General features: G+C 39.3%; 1 protein-coding gene across 7 annotated transcripts in view; it reads right to left on the bottom strand.

Moving 5' to 3' along the window:
* Positions 1-12,899, bottom strand: part of ADGB (androglobin) — a 113,767-nt gene extending 100,868 nt beyond the window's left edge. For all 7 annotated transcript variants that reach the window (XM_027687582.1, XM_027687609.1, XM_027687639.1 and 4 more), the window contains exon 1: positions 12,771-12,899. In XM_027687582.1, the coding sequence (XP_027543383.1) occupies positions 12,771-12,832 (62 nt within the window). In that variant the 5' untranslated portion in view covers positions 12,833-12,899. The remainder of the gene's footprint in view (positions 1-12,770) is intronic.

Below are 12,899 nucleotides of genomic sequence, written 5' to 3'. Positions count from 1 at the left end.
TTTTTTTTAGAATTCAGAAAGACACTGTGAGGCAGTAAAAAAAAAAAAAAAGGTATCCCTTTCCTTGGATTGTTTGAACAGTCAGAAGAAATGATTTCTGGCCTCAGTAAAGGCTTTTATATTAGGAAAAAGGGCAGAGAACAAACAGACGGTTCAAGGTTCTCTCCAAATGTGCCCTGTAGAGAAATTATTTAAGTTTTTCCTTAATCTCTTCAGAACTCAAAGACAAAAGGCTCCTTTGAAGACCTTATTTATAGCAGAAGTTCTTTTAAACTCCAATCACTGAAATTATTTATAAAAAGTAGCATCTGAATATATTATAAACCCAGAGCAGAAACCATGGTAACACTAAATTTCATAAGAATCTGGAAAGGATATGAAAAAGTTTGGTCAAGTATCACTAACACTGTGGCAAAAAGATTTGCTCATTTTTCTTCATACCTTGTGCCATTCTTCAGAAGAGGAATGAATGCAATGAGTCACAAGCAGATGATCTAATAAGCAGCTAAGGCAATATAGGTTTTTCTTTATTATTAGAATAGTCAGCGGCAATTACAAAATAAAACTAAAATATGAATGCATTGTTTACAGTGACTTACCATTAATCTTATTTTGGACACTGGAGCCAAAACTTAAAGGATTCTCTGCAGAATTAAAATACACTAATCTAAATGCTCAGAGCCCTCACATCTGGGCAGTCTCAAGCCATGAATGCAATTTAGGTACGATGAGCAGAACAAATAATTGTAAAGCATTTATGTCGCAATGATAGTTGCTTGCAAAGCCTATGACGACTTTTGTGTACTGGGGTAGGATTTCTTCCTCACAATGCATGGAGTGCTTTCTGTGTGAAGCACAATCAAACTGTGGAAAATTAAAGTGATGATAGAAAGAAAAGATGAACACCACCTGATAAATCTTTATAGGCATATTACTTTTAAAGGGGTTGGTAATTTAGATCACTAGTTTCAAGTGTAATATTCTCCTTTCCAAACATAGCTGACATCCTTGTAGGTGTCAGACGAACTACTGATAGACCTCAATAGCTTGTCAAGAATGAGCCTATTTCAAACACAACACATTTGCTCAGAGAAATGGTCACCTAGCCTCACATTTAGCATTGCCAGCTAGAAGTCCATGTGTTTTTTTATGTGTCTGCATATTAATGAAAAGTAAGTTGTTTCCTCTTGGTTTCCTTTCCAGGTTCTAGGAGAAGGGAGGAAAACTCCGCATGCCAAATCCCTTGTGCAAATTGTATAAGGTGGTGTGGTGTGTAGTGGTGTGTCTTGGACGTTACTTCAAAGAAAAACTGATAGAAAGTAGGGGTCTAGAAGCATTGTGGGTTTTAAAACTTTTTTGTTCAGTTTGTTCTCCTCGTTCTCAGCCCAATTGCATTTGTTGCCCTATAAATATTGCCTGATTTTTGGTCTTGACAATTTAGAATTCCAGCTAAAATTGAGTGCTCTGGGTGGGGCTGTTGTGAGCTGTCCCAAATCCTTTAAGGTTAACTGGTTTCAAAAGGTATTGGTGACAGACCAAGTGAACAGACTACCACAGATAAGAAGGGGTCTGAGCTGCATCTTGCAGTCATAGATTTGAAAGCAAGTAACAGCTACATCCATTTTGCAGATCAAATTAATGGTCTGCATTTGATCAATGCACTGTTCTTCCAACTAGCAGAAAATGACTACAGGTTATGTAGTTCTCAGTTAATGATAACACTTCAAGATCAGGAGCTTTCTGTCATTTTTAAGAACTCTGTTCAAGTACAGTCAAGGAAAGTAAATAGAACACTATGACACATAAGAAACAGAATGTCCAATACAACAAATTAGTCCAATGCCACTCAGTATAATCGATTTTATGTCCTTACATGAAATAGAATATTTAGTTCAGTTACCCTAGCAATGTAAAAATAACTTTGGAAATTTGGCAACAGGCAAAAGTTTAGAGAATGGAGCAAATGTACAAAATAATCAGCAGCATAGATGAGAGTGGATTATTTATCTGTTGTTACAAGAAAAAAACAATGTGTCTAACATAAACTAGAGCAAATTTAAAACCAATAAAAGAAAACACTGGACTGCTCAGCACATAATTAGCCATAAGAACTCTTTGACATCAGACACGACTCAGGTGAGAATAATGATCTATACCTTTTGGAACAGCCTATCTCAAGTAGTACATAACTGTCAAACTCTGGACAAAAATAAAGAAGAAAAGGAGCATGCCACCTGGGGGACTTTACCTCCACCAAGCTCTGTGTGAGAAACCACTAGCAGTACAGTCATAGAGCATCCACCTGTTCTGGCTGTCCTCTAGGGAAGATGAAGATCTCTTTTCAAATCATTTGATTCAAAGAAGGAACCTGAAGTCATATTTCCCCATATAACTGTACAGCACCTTAGATATTATAGAACCAGGAACTTTTCTGAATTTGTTTCTCACAGGGTTTCCTACTAAAACAACCAAGTTGACCTTAGATTCAGCTACAAGAACAGAGAAGATTGCAGCACCTCTTTCGACACTAAGGTTTGATACTCAAGTATATCTTAAGAACAATGAACTGTGCTTTGTTCCTTTCTTTGGCATTACTTCCTTGTTGGCTTCTGTAAAAACCTTTTGTCCCTTCTGTACGGCAACCAAGCAATTAACTAAGAAATAGAAGTGTCTGCACGGCAGAGCATGCCAGTACTTCTATGGATTTAGGCCAACTCATTTCAAAAGCACTTTGCATTCATTGTTAAGAAAACCAGGAAATCCCATGTCTTCAGTGGTGATTATAGAGTTCACATGGAAGAAGATAAAGACCATTCTGCTTAAGTAGATGAATAATCTAAGGCAAACAGAGTCTCTAATATGATATTTTCAGAATGCTTCCTAGTTTCAAAACACAATTACTAGTATTTTCTTTTAACAGCACCTTTTCTGAGAAAAGACAACGCAGAAAGAACCGTGTCTTGCCAATACTGCCTAAGGAAACTTTCCGCTGTGCCTTTTGCAATCGGACTTGTCTGTCTCACATTGGCCTTTTTAGCCATCAGTGTGCTTGTAGCTAGTTTGGATAGAATCCTTCTCAAATCTTCGTTCGCAAAGCCTAGCCATGATGAGTTCTGCTGAAAGTTGCTTTTCTCTCTTACGCTGCTCACTACACTGTTCCTTTTAATAGAAGTCTATAGACTTCTCTTGCACAATCTGATTGTACAGTCTTCAACCAATGGCTCATGGAGTGTTTGCCTGCAAGATCCTCTGACAATGCTTTGAGTTTCATGGAAAGAAAAACCTAAAACTAAATCCAGTAGGGAGTACAGCATTTAGTGGCACTAGGATATTACTTAATGTTTTCATGTCCATGAGTCCATGAAGTTTGAAATCTACAGAACAAGTAGGCTGAGCTCTGAGGGGTTCATTGATTTAATTGGAATTAACTAGGAAAATTAATTTGAATACATAATTTCCTAATTAACATGTGATATGGTTTGAAGCTGCCAAATTTCCAAACCTCACCACAACAGCTTCCCCCTCCCCCCTCAAACCAAGGGAGAAGAGAGAGAAAAAAAACAAACAAGAGAGCTGAAACAAGAGAGACAGCTAAAGCAATATATATATAAATATATTTACGCTTATATTACAGTTATATACAATTGAAATATATGTACAATTTCAAAAGGGAAAGGGAAAGGGAAGGGGGAAGGGGAAAAAAAAGAAACAAAACCAAAATAAAATATACACGATCAATAGCCCAAGATCTAGCAACTAAAAGAATTAGCAAAGAATATCTTACTACTCTCCTTGGGACAACAGAAAGTCGCACTGGAACGATTGCCGGCAGCCTCCGCCTCCCAAGGTCAGCAAGGCCTTACCACGTCTCACTCCCCAATCTGACAGACTCAACAGCAGGGAAACCTGCACCTCCAAAGCCACCGGAAGGAAAGAGGGCAAAAGCCTTTCCTCCTTTCTTCTTATACTTCGGCTTACGTAAAAATCGTAGGGAATACCGGGTAAATCTGGGTACTTCCTTGGTTACAAACTGGTCACCAAGGAAGGCCTAGACTAAACTACCACAACATGTATCTAGTTATTAAAAAATTAAACTTACTGGTCGACATACATGCTATTTTATTACATTTGTTATATTTACTTGGGCAAAACCCCATTTTCTCACTACAAAGCATGAAACTAAAAAAGAAAGTTAAAAGTAAACCAAAGGGGGGAAAAATTATCAACAAATTGACTATATTGATTATAGTTATACTGTGTTTACACACTGAAAAATTTCAATGAATGAAGCACAGGTGCTGAAAGCAAGATCCTCATCTTTCTGGCCAGAAAATGCTATCACTAAAAATTCTGTTTCTGTGACTAACAAAATTAGTGCCCTTGGAAATACGAGTTACTTACAAAACAAATAGACAATAAAAAACAATAAATGAAAAGTGAATCTTTCATACTGAGGAAGAACAATATAAAATCTTCAGGAATGTCTCTAGCTTTAATCAGCTTAGAATTTAGATATTAGTGCAATAGTACAGTAATAGAGCTTGCAGATGTACAATGATGCAACAAATAACTTGGGAAGAACAATTATGAACTAAAGCATTTCACCCAATTGAACCTAAGATCATGACACATTTATTCACTAACATTACTACGTCTGCAGAAAGTATGTATGTGCATCTGCTAGTGTTTCAGATGGTTATTTTTTAAGGTACATTGATAATTCTCCCTTTAGTTGTGTAGCTGGATGTCCTGGAATCCTGGGCCATTACAGATCTCTGTTGCTCCTAAATTATTTGGGAGAACAGGAAATGCCTTGTCGATATAGGTAGTGCAAACAGCCAATAAATCCTTCAAAAATGCTCTGTACAGCCATTCAAATGAATATAATTGTTTATCTTTGGAAATATTGCAATTAACAGATTGCTAAACCAGACTGTGATATCACAACATCCTCAGCTTAATCAGGACAGTAGGTGCAAACTGGAAATGAACAATTGCTGTTGCTCAAGATACACTACAGCTCACTCCCAGTCTTGTGAAGCCTTAACTGCTTTGGTTAGAAAGGATCTGGACTGAGATATTTGAGGTAGAAGAGCCTCCCAAGTTATCGAAAATCAGCTTTGTAGTAAGAGTATAAAAATATTGTAATATGTTACCGATTACAATTGTAAAGCAGCTTATGAATGCAGTGCAGGTTTAAAATTTTTCATATAAATCTTCATTCCCTTGCAAAGTCCAGTGAGTAGCTGTACTGGGTTTGGCTAGAATTCAGGTAAATTTCTTCACAGTAGCTTACACAGAGGGGATATATTTGAGATTTGTGATGGAAACAGTGTTGATAACACCGGGATGTTTCAGTTATTGCGGAGCAGTGACTACACAGAGTCAAGGCCTTTTCTGCTTCTCACACCGCTCTGCCAGCAAGTGGGCTGGAAGAGCACAAGAAGGGACCAGAGGGCACACAGCCCAGACACCTGACCTCAACTGACCAAACAGGCACACGTCACCATATGTTGTCACACTCAGCAATAGAAGCTGGGGGAAAAAGAAGGAAGGGAGAGATGTTGGGAGTGATGACATTTGTCTTCCCAAGTCCCCACTATAAGTGAAGGAGCCCTGCTTTCCTGGGGATGGCTGAACATCTGCCTACCCATGGGAAGCATTGAATGAATTCCTTGGTTTGCTTTGCTTTTTACCTATTAAGTTGTCTTTACCTACACCCACAAGTTTTTTCATTTTTACCCAGATTCTGTCCCACATCCTGCTGGGGAGGAGTAAGTGAGCAGATGTGTAGCACTGAGCTGCCAGATGGGGTTAAACCACAACACTCAAAACTAACTGTATTTTTAAACATAACCTAGTTTCTAATAAATGGGGCAGAATTAACCATAAAATGGATACACTTAATCCAAAAATTGCAAACACCAGGACTAGTATTCTCAATGTCTTTTGTCCAAAATGTTAACCCTGTTTCAAGTCTCAAGCAGAAATTAGTTATAACCACCATGCCATACTCATTTCTGACCTAGCTCATGCAGTCAAAAACAAGCATAAGCATCTACATATGATTCTAACTAGCTTTTACAATAATATAGCAACCCGTTCTCTCAAATAAAACAAATGTTGCAACACAAAGATGTACCACTGGGCTACCCTCACGAACACGAGAACAGGAGTACTGAATGAGAGCATGGGTGAACTGTAGCCCAACATCTTGTCTCAAACAATACTTGCAACTGAAAGCTTACAAAGAGCATAAAGGCATATGCAGTATAATTGGCAAATACTTTTAACAGTCCCTAAGAATTTTTAGCTCAAGCACTTCTTGAGTTGGATATGGTTGCTACGTATTTATAGAATCTTCAATGGATTTGTTTTCTGAAGACTTGTACCATGATTCCATTGAGGGATAAAACCTCAATCACAAGCCTTGGCCGAAAGCTTATTCTAGGTATATAGGAATAGAAGTATGAACTACCAATGACACTATTTCTTTCTGTTCTTACTGTCCCATTAATCTTAATAACGAACATTAAGTAATCCTAGGCTTTGGTGCAGCAACCCACTGTACCACAGCAGTGCAGCAACCTGCTACTTATTGCAATCAACCAGGTACACAGCTAAACTTAAGTAATTTCTTCCAGCCAGTCCAGGCTTCAGCTTGTCTCTGCTGGTCCTTAAGGACACATCAGCAGTAAATATTGCTCTTCACAGAATCACAGAATACTCTGAGTTGGAAGGGATCCACAAGGATCATCGATTCCAACTCTGAACCCTGCACAGGACCATCCCCAAGAGTCACACCATGTGTCCGAGAGTATCATTCAAACCCTTCTTGAACTCAGACAGGCTTGGTGTTGTGACCACTTCTCCAGGGAGCCTGTTGCAGTGATCAATCACCCTCTGGGTGAAGAACTCTTTTTTAATATCCAACCTAAACCTTCTCTGACTTTAGGCCATTCCCTTGGGTCCTGTCACTGTCACCACAGAGAAGAGATCAGTGTCTGCACCTCCTCTTCCCCTCACCAGGAAGTTGTAGACTGTGATAAGGTCTCTCCTCAGTCTCCTCTTCTCCAGGCTGAACAGACCAAGTGACCTCAGCTGCTCCTAACAGGGCGTCCCCTAAAGGCCCTTCACCATCTTTGTTGTCTACCTTTGGACACTCTCTAAGAGCTTAATATCTTTCTTATACTGTGGTGCCCCAAACTGCACACAATATTCAAGGAGAGGCCACACCAGTGCAGAGCAGAGCGGGACAATCCTCCCCCTTGACTGGCTGACGATGCTTTGCCTGATAGCCCCCAGGACATGGTTGGCCCTCCTGGCTGCCAGGGCACTGCTGACTCATATTCAACTTGCTGTCAACCACTGCACTCTCTAAAAAGAACTTCAGCACTACTCTGACCTTCCTCTATATACACGGGTGACCTCTGCCTGTGACACAATTACCCCTAAATCACTTGCCTCTCTTGACGACCATTAACTCCTCACTTTTTTCCCTAATAGCCCAAACCCTAATTGAGATAGATGCTGATGGCTCAGGTTTAATTCAGAAGATTGGGCTTGATGGCATAGAGTTTCATCAAATTAATTTAAAAAGCATTTAATTCATTATCCATTCTTACTAGCCAGACTCTCTTTCAGTGCCAACAGAGTCATCAATTCCTATTCACCATAGCTGTTGAAACCTGGGAAAGATCACATTCTCAGTAGCCTCTAATGGTGCAATTAAGAAAAGCTATAAAGGCAGCAGTTCTTTTGAGCTCTTCAGCCTGTCATCTCTAGCAACTGCTTAGCTCCTGAAGGGAATTGCTACCTAATTAGAAAGCAATAATGATGCCAGACCCAATGGAGCATCCTGTAGAGACTCACAGGAAGTCTGCCTAAGCAAGTCCAAAGCAATTTTCCTGCCTTCTCCATATGTTTTTGAGGTCCCACTCCAGCAATGCAATATATCCACCAATAATCCTGACTGATTTTCCACAGTGCAGATGACTGTGCTGACTCTTCTAAGCACTTATGGGGGAAAAAAAGAAGCCTGATCTTACTAGAAATTAAGAAAAGTGATTTTAAGGTGATCAAAATATATTGCCCAGATGTTTGTACATGTTACTTTCAGGGGGCTTCTACATTAACTTTATCCACAGGAATTGAAATTATAACACTGTAATTTTTTTTTATAAGCACTGTCTGCTTTTGGGATTTTTTTTACAAATTATTTAAAAAATATTAGCCTTTTTTATATTACTGATATTTCTATTCAGGATTTTGATCATTAGTTGCATATAAAACAAGTAGCATTTACTATCAAAAAGACAATATTAGTCAAAAGACAAAATCTTTTTAACATTTTTATCACTGTAACTGCAAGTTTTGTTTTAAAATAAAACACAGAAAACCTATCTTGCAATTACCACAGAATACTAAACTTATAAGGTAACATTTTCTCAGACAGCTTGCAAGCATCTATTCCTCTTTCAGATACAGGAATAGCAACATTACCCAGGTTCTTACAGATTGACACAAAATTTGTACAGTCATTGTCTCTGTCCCATAAACGTTCTGAATAAACAGGGTAAGAGAATGAACACAAACAGATATCAAGGTATGCACATCCAGGGTTGCCCCATTCCAGGTGCAGAATTCAGCACTTATCTTTGTTAAACTTCACATGGTTGGTAGTTGACCAGCCCTCTAATTCGTCGAGATCTCAACCAGGCCTCCCTGCCTTTGAGGGAGCCAACAGCTTCCCCCAATTTTGCATCATCTGCAAACTTACTTAGTACTCCTTCAAAGCCTGTGTCCAAGTCATTTATGAAGATATTGAAGAGCACAGGGCCTAAGATGGAGTAACAGGTCACCAGTCTGATGTTACCCCATTCACTCTGACCCTTTGTGCCTGTCTCATGAGCCAGTTGCTCATCATATGATGTGTTTACCCAGCTGTATGCTGGCCATTTTGTTCAGAAGGATACTGTGAGAGATGGCATCAAAAGCTTTACTGAATCCAAATATCTAATAAGTAATTGTTACATGTCCAATGAACACAGGTGCAATCTTACAGTGTGTGTAAAAGATGTACTTCCAATTTCCACAACCTACTTGAAAAAGAAACAATATTTTCTAGAATTAGGAGAAAATCATTACCTGATGAAACATAGAGTAATTCGTCCAACACAGGGATTACCAAACAAAACGAGGACTGAATCACAGAGTTACACAGAAGAGTTGTTTTTATCACCATGCTCAGCACTTTTCCTCAACAATTATAAATATTAAGAGCATCAATACTATTCATTTGTCCCAGAGCAGACTCCTATAGAACCAGGTCAGTACTCTCCTAATTTTTCTTGATAACAATGACACAGATCTAGCCTTAAATCGGAAGAGTGAAGGTTCTCTGCATATGGGGCCAGAACTGTACTTTCTAGTAAATGAATGACATTTTTATCTTGTTCTCGTAGACCTGTAAACACAGAATACTTTACCGGAATACAGATATTCCTCATTATACAGCATTTTTCCATTTCCAAACAAAGAAATAACGTATCAACCTGTCTGCTATCAATTGCATTCCCATCATTCTGATATCACAAATCCTATGATAAAGGGGAAAGCAGTCTAGAAGCAATGTGGAAAGTTGAAAAATGAAATACAGCTTCTATTTTGCATAAATCACTGTCTGTAGTTTTAAGTTTTAACCATAAGCCTAATCCAAACAAAAAGCTCCCTGTAAACTTTAGCAGAGTGTAGCTCAAAACTTGAAACTGCCTAATTGCTTGCTGTCTCCACAGGAATTCTGTAGCTTATAGCAGTAGTCTCCAAAGTAGGGAGTGCGCACAAGGGAAAAAAATATTAGAGCTTGAGTAGTTCATGTATACAACTGATAAAGGAATAAGTACACATATACTGGAAGGGTGCGCTCAAACCCCTTTTACTAGTTGGGTTGCACAATCAAAAAAAGTTTGGAGACCACTCGCATATAGCATGACTAAAGAAAAAAAATATGTTTCAATGTTTCAGTCCTTTAGGAGAGACAAAGAATGCTGAAGTTCTGATACTGGGTTTGGTTTATAAATTGTAATCCATCTGAGAAACAAGGGCAAGAAAGAAGAAAGGTTATTCAAGGTCTTAAAAGTGTTCCCAAGGGTAAACTTTTAGTCCCACTGTGTTCAATTCCCAAATATCAACAATTTTCACTGATTTCATAAACACCAGGTTTTCACAGAGATTTTTGACTAGAGAGTATTAAGATGTATGGGAGTTTTCAGCAGGATGAAATTCTTACTGAGACTAAATACTCTAGTATAATAGAGCCTTTAATCAACTCAGAAAGCAAAATTTACAGTGCAAAACAGTATGAAAGCATAGCAAGTGCTGAAATCAAAATTTCAACTATTTTATAGCACCATTCTCTACTGTTTCATGAGAAAATGGGGCTACTTTTGCAGTAAAATTTTTGTTTTGAGACAAAAAAATATGTATCCAAAAGTTTAGTTAGCTGTCACTAGCTTTCGTTGATTTAAATTAATTATCTACAGCTCAACAGAAGCTAAAGGAAAATCTTTCCTGACAACTTAATCAAGGTTTATCAGGTCAGTTGCTGAACTTGGAAAGACGTGCATTGACTTAAACCAACACTTTTTCATCCATTCATCCAAAAGGCCTTAGTAACATTCCAGAATGAAAGACAAAAAATGAGTGGGGATAGATTAGTTAGGAAATCAGTATCAGAGTTGCTGTAACTTTCAAGTTTTTTGTGTCACAGACTTCCTGTTTTCCCCTTTTACACTATCAGCATTTCTGATAATATAAATCTAGATTCAAATACAAACAGGAGTAGTTCTGTATACTAAGAGCTGTTCCATCAAATAAGAAAATAGGAAGATAAGATTAAAAAAACCTAATAATTCAGCTTATGTCTCCATATGCCTGAATACCGTTCAGGGCAATAAGAATTCATATGGAAATATATACGGCACCAAAAGATTTAGATGCTTACTGCTGAGAGTTACCGCTGTTTACTAGTGGGGCACTCTGTATCACAGTGGTTTATCACAAGACAAACCCAAAAGACATGCTACAGTTAAAGCAGAAGGTATAAGCTTAATTTAAAAAACACTAATACAAGCTATTTATTCTGTGTTATGACAGTTCTTCATTACAATCAGGTTACCGCAACATGTCACTAGACTACAGAAGAAACAAATTTACTAAGCTACCATTAGGACATCTTTAAGCTACTCCACCTTATGTAAAATAACTTTCCTTCTTTTTCTCCAACAGTGCTAAAAAAATAAAAGTGTCCCTGATGGCTTAGACATGACTAGAAAAATTCTGATAAACTGTTTGAAATAGTAAATATGAGAGGTTGCATGGCTGTGGCCAAAACAACAACAACAAAGTTACTAAACAAAGGGTGCAGTGGGGAAATAGGAAGAATTAGATACTGGCAGTCTGCAACAACAGAAAAGTAAACAAAATGGGAATCAAGGTGTGAAATATCAAACAGAAATATGATGATATGAAATAAGAAACTACTGTGTAGTAAAGGCTGGGTAACTAGAAATGAAATAAGAACAAAGGGGCATTTGAGAATGATTTCAAGAGAGAAGTGATACAACTGAAACCTTCAGTTATAGCAGACAAAAAGAAAAGGGCATGAGCACATATATCAGATACCTTTTTCATTTCAAGCCTGACAGCACCATGCATTCAGGCTTACATAATTTAGGATGAGAAAGCTGCTCAAAATACAGAAATAGAACTCACAAGTCAATGTAGCAACCGTGAAAGAAAGTCAATGCTTTCTATTTATTTATTTGTCCTTGCAGGAAGAAATTTACACAGAAATAGACAAATTCCCACTAAACACTCAACGAATAGTGAATAATTTAAAAATAACTCAAGAGATGCTACTTACAAAGAAATATTTAAGAAATCAATAGGAAGAATGCTTTCTTTAATATATTTACTTTCCTTGGGTTCATTATAACATAAAGCAAACATTCCAGGCACAGGGAATTCTTTTCCCTTCTGTAAGTGAAACTTATGTGCTAAAAGAGTCATTAATCATTTTGCCCCAAAAACTTCAGCTAGTTTAGTTCCTCTGCCTGATGAAAACAGGGGGGACCTGCATTCCCAAAATTATTTTCCTGATTCGAGGGTCTTTTAAACCCAAAACCATTTCAGTGAACATTCAACTTCTGACGGCTCCTGACCACCAGTTGAAGGCTTCACTCCTTCTGCTATGCTCGAGGTCCGAGGCACCCTGGCTGCTAGCCCAGGTATGGTACAAGACACGCATCCCCCCGGCTTGGCAGGACGACGCTCCCAGACCGGCGCACCAGAAGTACCACAGGACGAAAAGAGCACAACTTCGACGTGAGCTGGGCCTCCAGTCTGAACAAGCAAACAAACTAAAAAAAACACCTGAGAACAACCAAACCCCACTTCGCCTTTTGAAACCACTTTTAATTAAGCACCCACATGAGCAAGTAGACTTTGTCAGCACCAGTAATGAGCACGCCCAGGACTACGGACCCGCACCCGTGTCTGCCGGTGCCATGGCGACACGGCCGCCACGCACAGGTGCGCACGGACGACGCCTCCGGGTCCCGAGGAAGGGAAGCCTCGGGAAAAGTTTCTAGCCGGCCAAGAGGGCACCCCGGCCGGGGATCCTGGTGTGTTTCCCGGCGCGCCCCCACTGTCCGGGCAGGCGGCGTGGACAGCCCTGCTCCCGTGCCCTCCCTCCCTCCCGGAGCTCTCACGGTTTGGGGGAGGCGCTGGTAGGGCCACCGAGATCCTTCTTCTTGCTCCCCTTGGACGCCATGGCCACGGGGCTGTCCCGCCGCGTCCGCCGCGTTGCCCGGCAACCCCGCCGGGCCGAGGCGGCGGGT

Source organism: Neopelma chrysocephalum, unplaced genomic scaffold (assembly GCF_003984885.1).
Source record: "Neopelma chrysocephalum unplaced genomic scaffold, ASM398488v2 Primary Assembly neopelma1_23, whole genome shotgun sequence".
NCBI classification, from domain to species: domain Eukaryota; kingdom Metazoa; phylum Chordata; class Aves; order Passeriformes; family Pipridae; genus Neopelma; species Neopelma chrysocephalum.
The sequence above is the reverse complement of the archived record's forward strand: the minus strand, read 5'-3'. Positions and strand labels throughout refer to the sequence as shown.